This window comes from Scleropages formosus, chromosome 20 (assembly GCF_900964775.1).
Source record: "Scleropages formosus chromosome 20, fSclFor1.1, whole genome shotgun sequence".
NCBI lineage: Eukaryota > Metazoa > Chordata > Actinopteri > Osteoglossiformes > Osteoglossidae > Scleropages > Scleropages formosus.
In genome coordinates, this window is record NC_041825.1 from 13,208,174 (window position 1) to 13,226,946 (window position 18,773).

At 38.1% G+C, this 18,773-nt stretch overlaps 1 protein-coding gene across 1 annotated transcript; it reads left to right on the forward strand.

Annotated features, from left to right (window-relative positions):
* Window positions 1–621: 621 nt before the first annotated feature.
* eif2ak1 (eukaryotic translation initiation factor 2-alpha kinase 1) lies at window positions 622–18,360 on the forward strand. Its single transcript, XM_018762111.2, has 15 exons — window positions 622–1,015; window positions 5,003–5,170; window positions 5,472–5,608; window positions 5,723–5,766; window positions 6,996–7,095; window positions 7,223–7,303; window positions 7,489–7,585; window positions 8,093–8,150; window positions 8,246–8,609; window positions 12,393–12,504; window positions 13,068–13,174; window positions 16,552–16,672; window positions 16,803–16,882; window positions 17,223–17,456; window positions 17,822–18,360. Exons 1-15 carry the CDS (start codon window positions 883–885, stop codon window positions 17,927–17,929), a joined length of 1,944 nt encoding a protein of 647 aa, XP_018617627.2. The 5' UTR covers window positions 622–882; the 3' UTR covers window positions 17,930–18,360.
* The last annotated feature ends 413 nt before the right edge of the window (window positions 18,361–18,773 follow it).

Genomic DNA, 18,773 nt, shown 5'->3' on the forward strand with positions numbered 1-18,773 from the left:
TTCTGTATATTTACGATTACTAACTAAATTTTAATAACTGCACCATTGCAGTATTATGGATGTATTTAGAAAAGACGTTCCTCTTGTGAAGCTTTTTTTTGATGCCCTAAGACCCATAAACTGTAATTCTTCCAGAGAAAAGCAGTTCTAAATCCAGTCACTTAAGATTTCTTAGTCACACAACCATCTTTGCCCCAACTGTCGCCATTTTTTTTTTGCCTTACTTACATTAGGGACTGTGTAAAACTACGAAAAAAATTAAAAGCGTCAACGGGACCAGTTTGTTTTACCGACTGAATTATAAACGCAAATTCAAAACGTTTGCGCTTAACCAGTCAGTTTGGAACTCAAATTGAGTCTTAAAGATAGTAGTCAATTTGAGGTTAACGTAAACATCAAGACAAGAGTGCTAGCAATCTTAGCTATCAGAGTCAGTTTCAAAATTTTCGATGAGAATGCTATTTAGGAACAGTGAATAGTTTAAATACGCAAACAGCTCCTAAAACATTACGTAATTCGGAGACTGTCGTTGTATGTTGATGAAATGAACATACACATGTACCTTTCCGTTTTGATAAACTATGGTAACTTCCTTTGAGCCCTTACTACACGTGAGCGGTAAACATGGCCGCCACGAGGTTGAACGGCAGCTACTGTTTTTGTTCAGGTCGTTACTAGTAGTTACCTCACCAGTGGACTGGTAAAACAGGAGACGGCTTAGCTCGTCAATAACGAATTAACCATGTTCGTACGCCGAAGACGTGCAGTGTAAATGATACCGTTTTGGAGAGTGACAGTGAGTTAAGTACTAGGAAAGGCGAACTGCCAGCTGCCTGGGGGGGCTAACAGACACACTGACTGACTGGACCAGAGAGACACGCGATGTGGGACGCGGAGGAAAGTTCGAGCAGTGACTACAGGCTCGTGCGGCGTCCCGCGGCAAGCAGGAGCCACACGGTCGACGCGAACGGCTTTGAGTTCCCAAAGGAGGACGACGAAAGTGTCCAGTTCGACAGTAGGTAGACAGCTGCGTTGAATCGCTGTGGCCTCGAATTTCGTCTCCCATAATGTAGCGCGTCGGTACAGCCTTGACGTTGACGTCATTTCGAAGTTACTTCCTCTTGTGTGCCTGAAAACGCCGTCGGATACGACGTACTTGCACTTACGCACCTGTCAATCAGAACCTTGACCCCACCCCCTCAAGCATTCACCTTCATTCACGTGGGGAAAACATAACGCTCAAGTTTCACCTTCTTATTCACCAGTTCTCCCTCAAGATTAGGTGAAGATTAATCGGTCATTCCACAGAATATGTTAGGTCAAGATTCCCCTACTTTTATTAAAGTTCTCTTTCTCTCAGTGGCCATTCTTCTATAAAATTATTGTTTCAACTTGTAGATCACACACCACTCTTCTTAGCTTTGCAGAAATACCTTCACACCCTAAAGTATCAAGTTTTGTGATATTCTTGAATGCTTATGCTTGTGCTAAATTTTGGTTATCTTAATTTTTGTTGGCGCTCTGTATATACATGTTTTTACACAGGAATGCCAGTCCCAGGTATGGATCAGTCTTCGTTGGGGGGGGTGGGGGGCAAAAATAAAGATATAATTCATGCATACGTACGATAAAACGGATGGCATCTATCCTGATTCTTACTGTAATCAACAACAGAATCAAAGCTGTTAGGATCATGATTTTGTGATTTATTCAAAATGCCAAGCAAAGGATAATCTCTCACCCAAGTTTTTTCCATAAGGAAAAGAACTGAGTTATTAGAGCGACATCTGAAACTAGACTGAAAAAACAAAGTTTACAAAAAATCAAAGATCTGAATAACATTTACTAAAATTCTTTATTGCAAAAATAAAATCGATATCAAACATTTTTGTTTTGACTAAGCAAAGATTTGAATTACAGTTCCTGAAATTCTTTTTTTAATTAAACAAAATACAGTTAACCTCTTGAAACTTGACATTTTTGGGCTTGGTAAAAATCAGCTCTTGCAGATTACTTTATAGGTATAAATTGCCATGATGTAATAAAACTTAAGCCATTTTGAGTTATGTGAGATTTACTTGTATTATAAATTTGTCTATTAGTAACTGGCAAACATTAACTTTGATAGATAATTATAAAAATACAAACAAATATTCTATTTCTCAGTATATAATGTTAATTTTCTAATTTAAAATAAAGTCAATAAAATTGACTTAATATCTTAACAGAAAATAAATACAAATATAATTGATTCATTTATAAGTTTAGTGTTGTTGTTTTTCGTTTAATTTTTCGATTTCTTGCATCTAGCAGCAATTCCAGCTCTTTTGAGCCTTTCAGAAATAAACAAATTGAATTTGAATTAGAAACTAACCAATCGCACAGCACGTTGCACCCAGGCCTAGCTGCCACTTACTTGGTCACATGTTCCGACCATCTGTGACTTGCACAATGTTGAATCCGCATGGATGATGTACGGTTATGACAAGTTTTTTTAATAGTGAAAATCGGTTTGCTTCTGAATAGTTTCCTGTTAAAGGCCAAAACTGCTTTGTTTTTGTAGTGAGCGCAAAGGGTTGTCTATAGTATCGTTTGTTCACGTTTTGATGGAAATTTGTTTCCTTGTAAACCTTGTTTGTCAAAATAATCTTTAGAAAAACTTGAAAAGGTCAAGATTTATTTTGCTTGTACAATTCCTCAGTGAAGATTCGGCGTCAAGTTGACATCGAATCCATGTCGGTGTTTGCGGGGGTTGGGTTCAACGTTTGGATTGATACAGTGAAAGGCCCTGTTGTACAAAAGGGTAAATCATTGTGCAGCTGGGTATCTAACTGTAACACTGATCAGTAAATGATATTGTAGTGTGCTGTGCTCCAATGGGACGAAGAATGACTTATGGACAGCATTCATTGCGAATGTCTGTTGGAGCACCAGGAGACAGCGAGATGTATCGGCGAGAGGACCCCTTTTTCTCGAGGATCTGCACCTCAAACCACCTGCCCCAGCCTGCTTAGCACCTCACAGGCTTTCCTTTTTCTTTAATTAGCCACCAGACAGACAACCACAGTGGTTGAACACAATTCTGTTTTACCCACAATCCAACTGTTTACAATTAAACCATTTTCCCGCTCAAACTCCCAGTAACATGGGTTGTTATAATATAATATAGTTCCAAACGCTGGACTCCAGTGGTGCATACAGTTCTCTAGCGTAATTGAGTAATATTTGTCCTCTTCTGGAACACTGTGATTTTTGAACAGTGATTTGAAGTGATTTTTCTGGTTCTTACGAAGCCACTGCCTTAAACATAAAGGTTATTTCTCTTTTTGATAAAATCAATGGATCTTCCCTTTTGCCAATGTCCTGCAGTTATTTCAGAGATGTGCCACAAGAGGCCTTTGTATGTTTGCGTTTGGGCAGTTGTGTTGTGTACTAGTGTGCAGCAGGTGGCACAATAGTTAGAGCTGCCATCTTGATCCCAGGTTTAAATTCCACCTCCTGCTATAGCACTAGTGAGCACAGTACTTACCACACAAGTTAAATCATTGTAAGCCCCCCTGGAGAAAACCTCACCTAAGTGAATGAACAAATTTACATTAACAATTATTGTAAAGTGTTAATTTTTTTGCAAAAATTAATGTGATTGAAATGTTCTTTTGAAGAAATCTATTTTTCCAGCAAATGCACGAAGCCATAAGTGCTTGTTGATTGAATAATTAAATACTGTAAGTCTACTACTTTCTGTCTGTCAGGGATACAGGAACATGTAGTTTGTAAGGTATTGTATCTGTGTTGAGTTGGCACATTGCTGTGTTGTTTAAAATTATTTATCTGCCCTTGTCCTTAGCTTCTTAGGACCCTAGTGTCCTTAGGTCTTTGTCTGGGTACTTACATGGTTACAGGATGGCAATCATATGATGACATTTAAAGGTTAAGTAATGTCCATAAGAAACTCATCCTACGGTGTAACAGATATGCATACATTTATAACAATATCAAACGGTACATTTGCTTTAGTTAAGGATAGTACGTAGAATAGTGGTTAGGATTTTTGCTTTGCTTTGGAAGGTTTCTGATTCAAATCCTGCTTCTGCTTAAGTACACTTTAGGTATTTGTTTTGAACTAATACAGTAAGGATATTCTGCTGTATAAATCGGTACAGTTAATCATTGTAAAGTTGAGTTGCTGACACTGTATATCCCTTTGGACAAAAAGTGACAGCTAAATAATGGTTAATAATGTTGGATTTCAATTTGAGTATAAACACCAAATGAGTATAAACACTGCAGTCTGGAAATGTGTGGCTTTAATGTTTAAAAAAAAAAAAAATTCTTTCCCAGTGAATATCAATTTTTTTTGGCTACTTTAGACATCAGACTACTGTTTGTAGCAATTGTCAGTCTGTGAAATGGAACAGCACTTGTCTAGTATTTAAGTAGGTTCCATACATTTCAGTGGATCTCTTAGGTTCCTGTGTTTGTCAAAGTTTTTCTGCAGCTCTTCGAGTCAGTGTGGGGGAGTGATCTGCTTCTAATGTTTTTGACTGATAAGCCTTACTGATGAACACGCCTTCAGCATAAAGTGGAGACATAATTTGAAAGTAGTTTGAATGTTCAGGTGGGTCTGAATCCTCTTAAAACGCATTTTTTTATTACAAAATATGGAGCAAGAGAATAAAGACATTTTTCAGTTAATTGCAAAAGTTATTTCTGAAGGTAAGACTTGGTTTTCTCCGTTCAAGACACCGAATTTGAAATACAACACTAAAATAGGTTTGGTACAGGGTTTTGTTTCCTTTGCAATTGAAACTATATAGTCACATGTATAATGGGTATAACATTTAGATTGTTCTTTTCATCTTCTGCTCATATTTGTCATGCAGCACTTCTAATGAGGTGGTATTTTTAACACACTTGAGTAAACTACTTTGCGAATCAGGCAAAATGAAATGAAATTCCAGTATTGAACCTGCTCCCATCTGTTGTGCTCTTTCATAAATAGCTTCTGATGCTGCTGAAAACGGTGAGGTTCTGAAGGCTGCCAAACAGTACCCATCCATTCAGGAGTTTGCTTCTGCTATTCCCAACCATCTGCTTCTGGGATCTCTACTAGAACACTTGTGTTGTGTCTATGAAAAAGATCCTCATCGCTCACGTACACTCTTCAAGGGTGTGTACCCAACTGTCGTCTTTTATTATGTTAAGGGTTTTTATAGGTAATTTCTTTTCCTGTGGAGTAAGTTTTGATTTGATACAGATTATTTGCTGTCTTTTAATTCAGAGTGATGCTGTATTAAATTTAATTGTAGATGTGGTGCACCATTTTGGCACAGCAGTTGTTTGCGTGTTTCATATCCACTTATATGTATAGGAGTACAAATTCAGGTTGCAGTCTTGCAGTTAATATAAAAATATCTGAATGTTTTGCTGTATTTCACCATCTCTTTTTTGTTCTCTTTGTGCCTCTCCAGTGATCGGTCAGCGGCTGGCAGCAATGAACCTGCTGTCTCCACTGGCCATTAGTGATGAGTTCAGCACAGTGCGACTGCAGCACAACAGGGCCTTCACAGAACTCTTGCATGCAGCCAGTACCTCCCTCTTCCCCCAGGTGAAGAATGGCTGATGCATGCCCAATCAATAAAAACAAAGCATAATCTCTATCATATTTGACACAAAATCCCACTGTTTTTTCTAACATACAGACTTTTGTTTATTGTTATAGGATCATAAATACTTAAATTCAGATGCCCAGGGCCTTAAAATGAGGTAAGTATGTTTCTGTAGTTTTACTGATTAAACCATTTTGAATGTGATTTTTGTATTTATGAAGTGTTTAGAAGTGCTCCACTGTACATTTGAAATTTATCTGAATGATTTGAGTTCGGGTGCGGCGGTGCAGTGGGTTGGACCGGGTCCTGCTCTCCAGTGGGTCTGGGGTTTGAGTCCCGCTTGGGGTGCCTTGCGACGGACTGGCGTCCCGTCCTGGTTGTGTCCCCTCCCCCTCCGGCCTTACGCCCTGTGTTACCGGGTAGGCTCCGGTTCCCCGTGACCCCATATGGGACAAGCGGTTCAGAAAGTGTGTGTGTGTGTGTGTGTGTGTGTGTGTGTGTGTGTGAGATTTGAGTTCAGGAATGACAATATATGAAGTTGGCAAAATTACATATAGTCTTCTCCCACCTTACAAAGGTATGTGCTCCGGAAGAACCCGTCATAAACTGAATTCCCATCACTTGAAGACATAATTACAAATAAATTTCAATTTAAATAATTTAATAATTTCAATTTATATGTTCCTGAGCCCCAAAATTGGCACGCATTTACTATAGCGGTTAAGACTAGTTACCATAACACAACACAACAAGGCAGTTTGCCTTTGCTAATTATGCTGTAACACTGTATGGTTGTCTTCCTCGACTTGTTCAACACACACACACTTTCAGAACCAAAGCACATGTAATTATGATACTACATAGTGTTCATGTATTTATTCAATATTTTATGCAAAAAACAGAACATTAAACACAAATATCGGTGAAAACACCCTCTCACTCACTTCTGATATAAATTCATACTCGCTGAACAAGTTTACATGGTGCCTCACAGTACCTGGGCTATGCTATTCCGCATTTTCAATCCCTGCTCAGTGTGTGTTGAGTTTGCATGTTCTCTCCATGCTCGTATGAATTTCCTCCCACAGTCAAAACGTGTTTCAGGTGAATTGGTGACCCTAAATTGGCCCGTGTGTGTGTTTGTATTTGTGAATGTGTTACATTGTTCTGCTGTGTAGATGGGTGAAAGATTCTCAGGAGATTCAGTCCAGTGTATCTAACATTGTAAGTCACCTAGGATAAAAGAGTCAACTAAATGCTATTCAGTAAATGTAAATAGTAGTCATTTCATGTTGCTTTGGAGAAGAGCATCTGCTTAATAAATAAATAAATGTAAAAGTGAATGTCTCATATATATATCATATATTTATTTTTGCATTAATGTAGATCAAAAGATGGCCTTTTCCAAGCACAGACCTCTCGTTACCTCAGTGAATTTGAGGAAATCTGTAGACTTGGCAAAGGATCTTATGGAAAAGTTTTCAAGGTAATGTACATTTAAAGTACCACTGTGATTATTATCAAGATATAACAGTTGTACAATGAGTTAATCAAACTAATCTCATCTAAGTTTTCCGAAGGTGCATTTTTATTCTTTTTTTGTGTCCCTTTAGGTAATAAACAAACTGGATGGCCAGAATTATGCAGTGAAGAAAATTTTGATCAAGAATGTTACAAGAGAGGACTGTATGAAGGTGTGGTTGTGCTTCTGCAGCAAACAAGTTCTTCATGGTAGAATTTCATGGAGATACCAACATCCTAGTAACAGGGTGGTTGGTCACATTTAAGGACAAAAGCTCATGAACAATGCACAAACATGGTAATATGTTGCCAGACCATGTAGTTAAATTATTATGAAATTGTCTCACTTTCATTACAGGTTTTGAGGGAAGTAAAGGTGCTTTCCAGCCTGCAGCATGCCAACATTGTGGGCTATCACACTGCCTGGATGGAGCATGTGCAGCCTGCAGTCAATAGTATGTCACTGGTTTCTTTTTGCATTATCATGAGAGCTTTGTTTTACATTCACATGCAGCCTATGTTACTATTTGCATAATAATTATCTCCTGTAAGGAGGCAGAGATGTTCCAAAATGTAAAAAAACTCTTATTCTTCCTTACCTGGTGTAATGTTTAAATCTACTGCTGTGTTTTCTGATCATGATGATCAGTAGTTGTTGTTTTGTATTAATTTTGCTGATAAGAAAATTATTATCTTATGCAGTTTTTCGTATTTATGAATCATATTATGAATTCTGTCTTTGATATTTTTTAAAAGGCAATATTGATGGTGATCTTTTGATACCATTAATTATTTTGTATTATCGGAAGTCAACATCAATACTGATATTAGTCCCAAAGGACTACGCAGTAAAATTGCACTTACTGCCCCTGTGGATTTATATCAAATATTAAGAGCAAGTGTATTCATTTTACAGTCATAAGCAAGTGTATTCATTTTACAGTCTTAATTTTCTTTTGCAGGCCAAAAATTTGTCAGCTCTAATCTCCCAGCCTTAAAAACATCATCTTTAAGAGAAAAGTAAGTTGTTCTTTGTATTTTTAATGTGAGTGGTAAAATATTTACAAATTTATTTTAACGGTAGAAAATTTCATAGCCTCTTAATGTCTCCACAGCCATGATGAAATGAGCGTGGGCAGTAGTAGTGGATCATCAATAGTCTTTGAAGGCTCAGACTGTCAAAAGAGTAAGACACAATGTACAGTGGCAGAGTTGAAACAAATGGATTCATCTAAAAAAGCATCAGAAACCACACCAGGTAAAAGCCAAGTGATGTGCCAAAAAGGCAGGCCCAACCTAGAAGACTTTGTCCCCTGTGTTTTTTTGGGAACATCACGCACGGCAGCAGCTGCCAGAGCGGGCTGCTGCCCCATGCCCAGCTGGGAGAGCTCCATGCTCACTGAGGATGACTCAAGCAGGAGCAATCTGGAGTTAAACAACTCCTGCTTCCGAATGGATGGCCACCGAAATAACAGGGAGGTATGACAGACAGCTGCTATATGACATACTGGTCCTAATCTATGTAGTTTAAATCAGCACACTTGAAAAAATTGCTTTCATAATAAACCTGTTTGCTTATGGAAGATTACAAACATCTCAGTAGCACTCATGTTGCTGATCATTTGAATAACATCTCTGACTTCAGAGTCTTGTTCTTTTAGTGTCTGCAGTATACAATTGTTTTAATTATTGATTTAAAATTGTAGTGGAGTGCACTCAGAGTTCCCATTTATTTTAAGAAAAGACTTAGAAGAGCGTACTTTCTTTTAGACAGAATTAGTGCAGAATTTAATATACACTGGCTCCTCATGTCATGAATATTTTAGGTAACTTTTGAAGGTACAAGCATCATTTTTTTTTGTAACACATTCACTAAAATCTACTCTAAATTTTTTTTTGTGTGTGTGTTCCACCTCCTGTTGTTAGTTGGCAGCAAAATGTGCTCAAACAGAAAGAGCATGGGTGGGTGGCATTGGTGGCAGAGCGAGTAGCGTTGCAGTCTCCCAGTGCCTGGGTGGTGCAAGAGGACGTGGGCTTGATCCCCGCTTAGTCTGTGTGGAGTTTGCATCTTCTCTCCGTGTCTGTGTGGGTTTCCTCCCATGGTCCAAAGACATGTTGTTCTGGTGGATTGGTGACTCTGAGTCACCCATGGTGTGTTTCACTGGTGTATGGATGAGTGACCCGTTGTAAGTAGTATATATAGCCGTGTAAGTCACCTTGGTGCATAAAGTGTGGGCTGATAACACTACACGGTGTTCATTGGAAGTTGCTTTGGAGGAAATTGTCTGTTAACTAAATGTAGTAATGTAAATGTGTGCGTTAGTTCAATTCATGTCTCATGTTTGTGAGTGTTGATAACAATTGATCGATAACCCTGGTCAATAACAATTGAATGAACTGATGAAAAATTTCCTTTAAACTGAAGTTTGTGGAGAGATGGTATTTTTATTTTCCATCATTTAAATTTGTTGGAATTTAAAAAAAATGTTAAGGGCAGTGGACAAAATAAACATCTGACAATATATTGGACCACCCTTTGCTTTCAGAGCAGCTTCATTCCTTATTGAAATTCTATAAAGTCTTGAACCCTTTGTATTGGGATATTGCACTGTTCCTTAAGAAGAAAAACTTCCTGTTCTTTGACGATCAAAGGCGGTGGAAATCTGATTTACACTCTGCGCTCCAGGTCCTACAATAAAGGATCAATGATTTTAAGATCTGGTGATTAGGGAGGCTGTGGAAGCCTGTGACTTCATCTTGGCATTCACAAAATCACTGTTGACTTTGTTTAGCTGTGTGCATGGGGACATTATTATTCTGGAATATGGGAACATTGTGAAAGAACAGTGTTTGCACTGGTCCTGTAAAATGCCCTCATGCTCCTTGGCCGTTATACAACCATACAGAGCAATCACCTGACCTGATGACTCCCACGAGACGGCTGCCCAAACTATTTCAGATCCCCCACCATGTTTAACACTTGACGAAAGACATCGTGAGTTGAAGGCATCCTTTGCCTTTTATCAGGTGTAAACTTGTCTGGATGTAGGAAATCGGGTAAAGTATGACTAATCAGACAATATTACTTTTCTGTGTTGTACAGGGGTCCAGGTTTTGAGCTTCTTATACCAGGTTATGCATCTTTGTTCATTAGCCTTGGATGTTAGCCCTGCAATGAATATCAGCTTTGTGAAACTCATAACATACAGTTTTTGTTGATACTGGGTCACAGAGCTGCTGATTCAATTCTATCATAAATTTTAAGTCTGTGCTTGAGTTGGAAACTATTTTGTGCAGTTTCCCTTTATCCCGATGGGTAAGCTTCAATTTGTGAGAACTGTTCCTCTTTGTCAGTGCAGTTTGTTCATGTTTCGCATATGGTGTTACTGTTTTTGAGACTCTTCCGTTAAACCCATATACACACACACACACATTTTCAGAACCGCTTGTCCCATACGGGGTCACGGGGAACCGGAGCCTACCCGGCAACACAGGGCGTAAGGCCGGAGGGGGAAGGGGACACACCCAGGACGGGACGCCAGTCCGCCGCAAGGCACCCCAAGCGGGACTTGAACCCCAGACCCACCGGAGAGCAGGACTGCGGTCCAACCCACTGCGCCACCGCACCCCCTAAACCCATATAATTTACATTTATTCATTTAACGGACACTTTTCTCCAAAATGACACATATCTGCAAGAGCAATACAAAAAGTACATTATACCAACACAAGGAGAAGTGGTAGTTCATTTCTCATTTTGCATTTTTCTGAACCAGTAATTTGGGCACAAACTATTCCTCTTCAGAACTCTGTTAATTGCTACAATTTGCTCTGAAAACTCGTGTATCGAAGTATTCATTCTAAGACTTATTTTATAACTGACACACACTGCTAATGAGCAGTCACCTTAATGTGACTGACCTTTGCAGCTGTGATGTATTTGTGATTATTATTTAAAAATTACTCCTTATTCATGTGGACTTTGTGTTATTTTGTCCACCCCAGTAAGTCTTGGGGTGTATAAAGTTATTTGTATATAATAATGTATTTTTATATACTGGCTTTGTCTAAGAACTTTGTAGAACCTAACTAGTAAATACATCAAGGGATGTCTCTGTTAAGCTTTCAGTGATAGTGTGGATAATAAGGGAAGTGGTGAGAAACTGATATATTAACACATTCCCATGGGATTGATAAGGAGGCTGTTAAAATAGCATTCTTTAATTTTAAATTGGTTTCAATTTTAGTATGATTTAAAGTGAAACTGTTTTACAGAGTATTTTTATTTCAGCTTTTTCTGAGGTTTTTACTAAACCAAACAAGTAAATATATACAGGGAAGCCTGTATTGTTAAGCTTTCTCTCATTCTCACTTTGTGGTAAAAGGGACTTTGATTTTATGAAGAAATTTTACAAGTGGCTATCCAGTCTCTCGTGCTCACAAGCTGAGGAGCCAGTGTATGTAACTTTGTTTCAAAAAAGACATTTGTACAACTAAATTATCCAGGCAAATTCTTTATTATATAGTCTATACTTTGAATGTATATTCTTTCATACTTTCATTCAGTTTAAAGAACACAAACTACATGTATTTGTAAATTATTGTTTGTGTGGTGTCATTTGTAATAACATTAGTTCTTTAAAATATACATATATATTTACTCAGCACATTTCACCAAAAGGACATTTAGAGAATGGTCACTGTGCAGTATTTGTCTGACACTTTTATCCAAGCAGCAGAGGTTGGACTTGCGATCAAGAAAGAGTAACAAGGCAGTTTTCTCCAGACGCAGTTCACAGTGTTAGATACTCTGCGCTTAACTCCCTGTAGTCATTCCCCCATCTACGCACCATAGTGTAGCGCACACACAGTACATACGTACGTACACCCTATGAGAAGTTTAGTCACCAGTCCTGCTGAAACGCGTCTCTTTGGACTTGGGGGAGTTACCTGGTGGAAACCCACACCAATACTGGAAGAACATTCAGACTCCACGCAGGCTAAGCGGGGATCAAATGCTTGTCAAATCATACTGGAAGACACTAGACACTGTGTCCCTGTGCTGCTTTTAAAATAATCCAAAATGTCATCGATTTAGTTTTAGTGTGTTCTTACAGATATGTTTTGTAGTGTAGATTTAATACTACAATTTCAGGAGTGATGCATTTAAAATACAATTTTCTCGTCAAGTGTTCTTCACAACATTGTGACAGTGTTGTGCTATGTCAGCTTGTTGCTGTAATTCCTCACCGTGCTGTACAGGTGCAGTTCCACCTCATGCTCTATATCCAGATGCAGCTGTGTGAGCTCTCTCTGAGGGACTGGATCTTGGAACGAAACAGCAGGTTCAGAGAGGAGCAGGCATCTTCAGCTGGTGAGCACATTAGCCCCTGGTCCTCTTTGCTTAGATGCTTTTTAATCCATTTAAATTTTTTTAATCTGCTCATGTAGCCACAGAATTCTGACTTTTGGAGACCGCTATTTCCAGCTACCTACACTATTAATAAAGTTTTGTATGTCAGGCCACATGCTCATTTTTAGTGAGGCAATTTATAAAAATTGTGAAGTATCATGCTACAGTATTACCACAGATTGAGTGTTTTGTCATGGAGGGGAAAAGTGATAAGTGTAGCAGCTGGAGTTGCTAATTTCAGATGGAGAATGTTTAAAAGTATATGGAGAAAAAGACAGAGATAATGATGGAATTAAGATCCACAGAAACAATTTTATTTGACATTTTAACAGGCAACAGAATGTTAGATCTTTATATACATTAAGAAGGTTTAATTATCAATTTACCAGTCTGACCCTAGTTCAATCCAAAAAGTACTATGTCCTTTGTTTATTGTCCTTTTAAAGTTACATTTTCTCATAACTTGAAAATTATCCATATTCATTTATAGACATTTAAAAAATATATATTTTTTTTACTGGTAGATTCCTTCATGTGTGTGAATACAGAAAAAACGTTCAAAATTTTTCGGTCAATACTGGAAGGAGTGCAGTATATACACTCCAGAGGAATAATGCACAGAGACCTTAAGGTAAGTTCTTCACCTGTCATTTGGACTGTTTTAGTGAAATGGCTTGAAACTTTAAGAGTTTAAAAATTCTAAGTCATACATTTTTGTGCTATATGCAGTATAACCCATTTAAACATTATTCAGAATTATGTATAGGTTTCATTTGTGGTCATTTGGTAACCATATCCAAAGAATGATATTTCTGATGTACAATCTCTATAGCTGTAGACAAAGTTAAATAATCGGTCAGGTAGTAAGTCCTTCAGGGTTTCTCTTTGCCCTTTCCCATATTGCTGGCGTATGTAGATTCTACATATGTCAAGAAGACTGAGGGGCTGTTGTGAAAGGTGCAGTAACAGATCCCTCTGGAAGTCATGCTTAGGCATCAGTAGTACACTGGGAAGGAGGCCCTCTTTGTCGGTGATAGTGAAAGGGTAGGTCAAACTGAGAAGTTTCCTCAGCAGTGTTGTGCAGCACAGGTTGGACTTTCGATCAAGAAAGAGGAACAGGCAGTTTTCTCCAGACGCAGTGCGCATGTTCACATTAGCATTGTACTGCAGGAGCATGTCTACTACCTCCTCCCGGCCCCCCTGGCAGGCCTCATGAAGGGGTGTTCGACCTGCTATGTTTTGGCTGTCTGGTAAGGCACCATGTGACAGTAGTTCTGAGATGCATTGCAGGTCAGTGACTGTTGTTTTCCCAGCCTTACTGACTGCAGCCGAAATAGCCATGTGGAGGGCTGTGGAGCCTGATTGGCGCATAGCCTTGTTGACATCAGCTCCAGCCCAAATGAGGCTTGTGGTCATGCAGGGGTCTAGAACACCAGCAGCCATGTGCAAGGGCACCATGCCAAACTGGTCAGTGGCATTGATGTTGGCTCCATGGCCAGCCAGAATGGCAACAGCTGATGGGGCACCATGACGCACAGCCAGATGTAAAGGAGTCTGTTGACAGCCATTGGCCACTGGGCTGTTGACGTTGGCCCCAAATCTACACAGCACCCTCAGGCAAGCCTCTGCACGCTGTTGCATGGCAATCATGGCACGCTGGAACTTGGTCCATGGCTTGGGCCAGGGACCACGGATGCTAGGCCAGTGAGTAATCACCAGATGAAGAGCAGTGTGGCCAAAGTGATCCCTGGGTGAACACAACAGTAGTTGCTATTCAGTCTTCATGTAGTTGTGGGTTATTGTAATGTACCAAATGGTGATGCTTATTATAACTATTTATATGCTGTGCATGTTCTGGAATATTTCAGTATACTTTGTTCTCAAAATGTCAGTAGAGATCATTCCAATATCTGTTTAAACAATCTGTAAATAAGCAAGCTACTGCCTGGTGCAACCTCAGAAGACAATGCACCCAGTTTTGTTCATATTTATCGTTGAAGAATTATAACAACTGATACCATCGAAAAGCTCGTCTCCAGACAACTTGATACTGTATTTTATGTAAAGCTTTCTTCCTCATCCATCTATTTCATTCTAACAAACATACTCCTCAGCTCTCTTTCAAAATGTTCATTTTGAGAATAATTAAAAAACACCTATTTATATTAGACAAGGGTAGTAAAAAGGGATGCTTACCTTATCTCAGGGTCAGCCCCAGAATACAAGAGGGTCTCCAGACTCTCTGTTTTCCTGTATATTGCAGCTAGATGAATGGGGAGAATGGAATGGTTCTGGAGAAGAAAATTTTAAGATTATTTAAACTAATGGAAAGACTTAATGGATATTAACTTTGCTATGTGTAATGCAAGGAAAGTTTATCGAGTGAGTAAATGTTATTTTTTGTCACAAAGGTAAAATTTTACAATTTTATATAAATTATATTCCTTCAAATGCCCATATTGTAGGTTTTAAAGAGGTATGCAGTATACTTATTTAGCTCCTTCAAAGATCAAAGTTGCCAAAATGTCTAATTTTGTATTAAATTTTTAGGATTGCAGGAAAATTAGGTACCTGTGAAGACATGTTCTTGAGACCATACATTTTCCATTTGGTGAGAAGAAAACTGGCATTGTTGATTTTCAGAGCATCATCTGGAGTCCTTCTGTTTTCATCTTCTGTCCGAATTGCTTCATGTACACCACTGCATAAAACTTTCTGACACGTCTTGAAGTGCGAATGATCGATGCAGTCATTTGAGGTTGAATTACTTAGATAAGATTTTGATTGCTTATAATGAACATTAATCGGTATATACAAACTGAGTAAGAATTCTAATGCTGCCCTTGAGTAATATATCTAGTTCTTCCAGCAACCACAACTAAGAAGCATCTGATGTGCTACCACACCCTTTTATCTTTTACTTGCAGTTGAGCTTCAGCTTTTTCCCCAAGTCATGTTTACTCAAATAGGTGTTTAACTTTATTAGAAGGCTAAACATTTTAAATATTTTAATAAAGTATATATTTTTGAATAGAGAACTTAAACACTGTTCCTATTACATATTTTTGAAATACAGTGCACAAATTTTGTCTTCCTTACATGAGTACATTTATTTGCAGTCTGGTGTTAGAAGCTTAATGGGGATTTACACTTTTAACTTTCAACATAACCTTTATAGTGTAATTTTGTGATTGTGATGTCCTGAGCAGATGCTAATCTTTTTTGGTTTTCTAGTTTCTTACAGTACATACAACATAAAAATATGATGCACACTGAATATTACCCATCCAAAAAGCCTTTGTAACTATATTTAATGTCAAGAATAAAACACTGTGTATCGTTTGTCTTGAACTATTTCAAAAAGCCCTCAGCAATAGTGCCAAAGGCAAAATGCTTGACTGTTCAGATGTGGCCAGCAATGAGTCTAAATCTAAATCTCTCTGTGGAGTGATCTGGAAACAGCAGCTTGGAGAAGGTACCCTTAAAATCTTGGGAGTGCTGGAGCAGTTTGCACAAGACAGGTTGGCCCACTCTTCATTGCAGAGATGCAGGAAGATCATTGATGCCTATATGGAGTGCTTGGCTGCAGTTATTCTGAGCAATAGCTGTATTACGAAAAATTAAGTCTGGGCTACCATTTTTGCCAGTGTAATTCCTTTTTATTTTCTGATTTAAGTTTAGTTTCTCTAATAACAGTGAAATAAAGAGTTGGTACTTTGCTTTCAACTTTTTAGGTAAAATTGTGGGTTATTTGCAAGGGTGCCAATATTTTGGGCCACTACTGTATAATCAGTCAAAACATAACTATAATATAATTTCAAGTAAACATCAAGTGTTTGATTTCATGCCTTTAACCAAGCCTCATGATGTAGAAGGCTACAAATCAATTGATACCCAGTGAAGAACCTAGAAACAAATAAGTAGTCCTTTAAAGTTGTCATTTAAATCAAATACCATTCATATTCCATTACATGAGGAGCTTAATTTTTATACTTCTGTCTTTTGCAGCCTAGAAACATTTTCCTTCATGGACTTGACTGTCATGTAAAGATTGGAGACTTTGGTCTTGCTTGCAAAGATATAATTGTGGATGCTATCGAGCATAAACCTCACTGCTCACAGAACTCTGGTAAGAACTCATTTTGAGATTTCCCATAATATAATCTGTTGGTTGGGTTTTCTTCTCCCTAAATTTCTACTTTTTTTTTTCTTTTTTTTTTTTTTTCTTCTTTCTTTTCCCTCCCCTCCCCTCCCTTCAGGTTCATCCCATACTACTGGAGTAGGAACATTTGTCTATGCTGCACCAGAACAGCTAGAGGGCTCTCATTATGATTCAAAGGTACTGCATCCGTATGTTAAACTGCAGTGGCAGAAAGTAATTACCAATGTTATGAATGCAATCAAATTCAAAATTATTTTCTTATGTATGTATGCCTATAGCTGAGAATTTGGAGTTTTCCTATATTTCAGGATAAAATCTTCTTTTCCTACCATAGACTAATTTTAAAAGAATTTAAAACTTGCAGTCTTCTGTTTCTGAATTGTTACACAATATTAAGAAGAAACCATATAAAGTGTATTTGTTTACGATGAACACTGATGCCATTATTCCTACCCAGTTCCCATATACTGTCAGAAACATGATTTTTTTTTTTTTTTTTTTTGGTTTACTTTTGAAGTCTGATATGTACAGTGTGGGGATGGTTGCATTGGAGCTCTTCCAGCCATTTTGGACGGAGATGGAACGTGTAAAGACACTTGGGGAGCTGCGCAAGGGGAAGGTCCCAGATACCTTGACCCAGCGCTGGCCTGTTCTCAGTCATTACATCTGCCTGCTCACCAGCCCAGACCCTTCACTTCGGCCTACTGCAGCCCACCTGCTGCAAAGCAAGCTCTTCAATAATACAGAGGAGGTACGGTCGGCCTTCAAGCATTGTCTTAAGCAAAGGTCCATTGCTCTCTTGTAATATGGTGTTTTTTGGGACTATGCCTCTATTCCTATAGCCACTCTTAATGTATCACTTTAATTCATGACATTTCAGTACAACATTGGAGTAACAGTGTTCTAGTGGTTTCCCCCTACAATTAAAATAGCATTACATAAATTGTCTTGGCTAGGTATAACCCACCATTTTTGGACAAGGGATTATAGTAGCTGTCAGATAAGGTGGTAGAATGAATACAACCAAATATTTTTTTAAATTTAGTTTGCAGTAACTGGATACAGCATTGTGAGAAATTTTTTTTTTTTTTTTTCTCTTCTACTTTTCCCTTGAAGGTTGTCTATAGCTTGCAGAGAAAAGTTGAGGAGCAGGAGGAAGAAATTGTGCAACTGAAGAGGCAAATTAGTGAACTGCAGGAGCACAGCAAGAGCACGGTGGTTTAGACTTTACCACAACTTGAAAAGAAGTGTGCTGAATTCAGACCAGTTGTAAATGTAAATAACTAAGTTTAAATGGTTACATGTAGCAGAATGACATTCTCTGTATTAACTGTGCCAAATTGCCTTTTTAAAGTGTAAAATAAATATTTAAACTTGATCTTATGTATCTCAACGTTTACTTTTTTTAATCAAAGTTTTTAACATCTTGAAAATGGGTACAAATCAAAACTATATTCCATAGAGTTCTTCTTGTTGTTTTATGTCTTTCAAACATGAAGGAATGGAATGTGAATTGCATGTGAAGGATTTCATGAAGAGGCTGCCAACAGAATTGCTAAAGGGTGTTCCCTGGGAACTGTGTAATAAAGATATGAAACGGCTAGTGGTGAAGACTAACCTTTGGATCACTTATACAGACTTCCAAACTGAAATAAAGTAAATCTAAAACTGAGAGACAGTGCCTATCCACTGTTTTAATTCCATACCAGTGTTTGTTTATATTGCAGTTTTGGTTTGAATTTGATAAATAAAATGTGTGGAATTACACATAAAAGTCATTTTCACCAGTGGTACAGTTTATTTTGGGTTTTCCAGTAACATCAATCTCAATAAGTGATGTCAACACATTGTCTAAATAGTCTGTGTCTAAGTTTTTTTAAGCAGACTTCAAACAGCAACTTTTGTACTGAATCTAGACAAATATGCAAGATTACATGATTAACTAAGCTCACATTTACCTCCAAAGCGACTTATTGGTGTTCTTCAGTAATTCAAGGTATGTACTTTGCTCTCAAACTTCCTAGGAATACAAGACAGCGCTAACCAATAAACTGCTGCCGTTTTTATT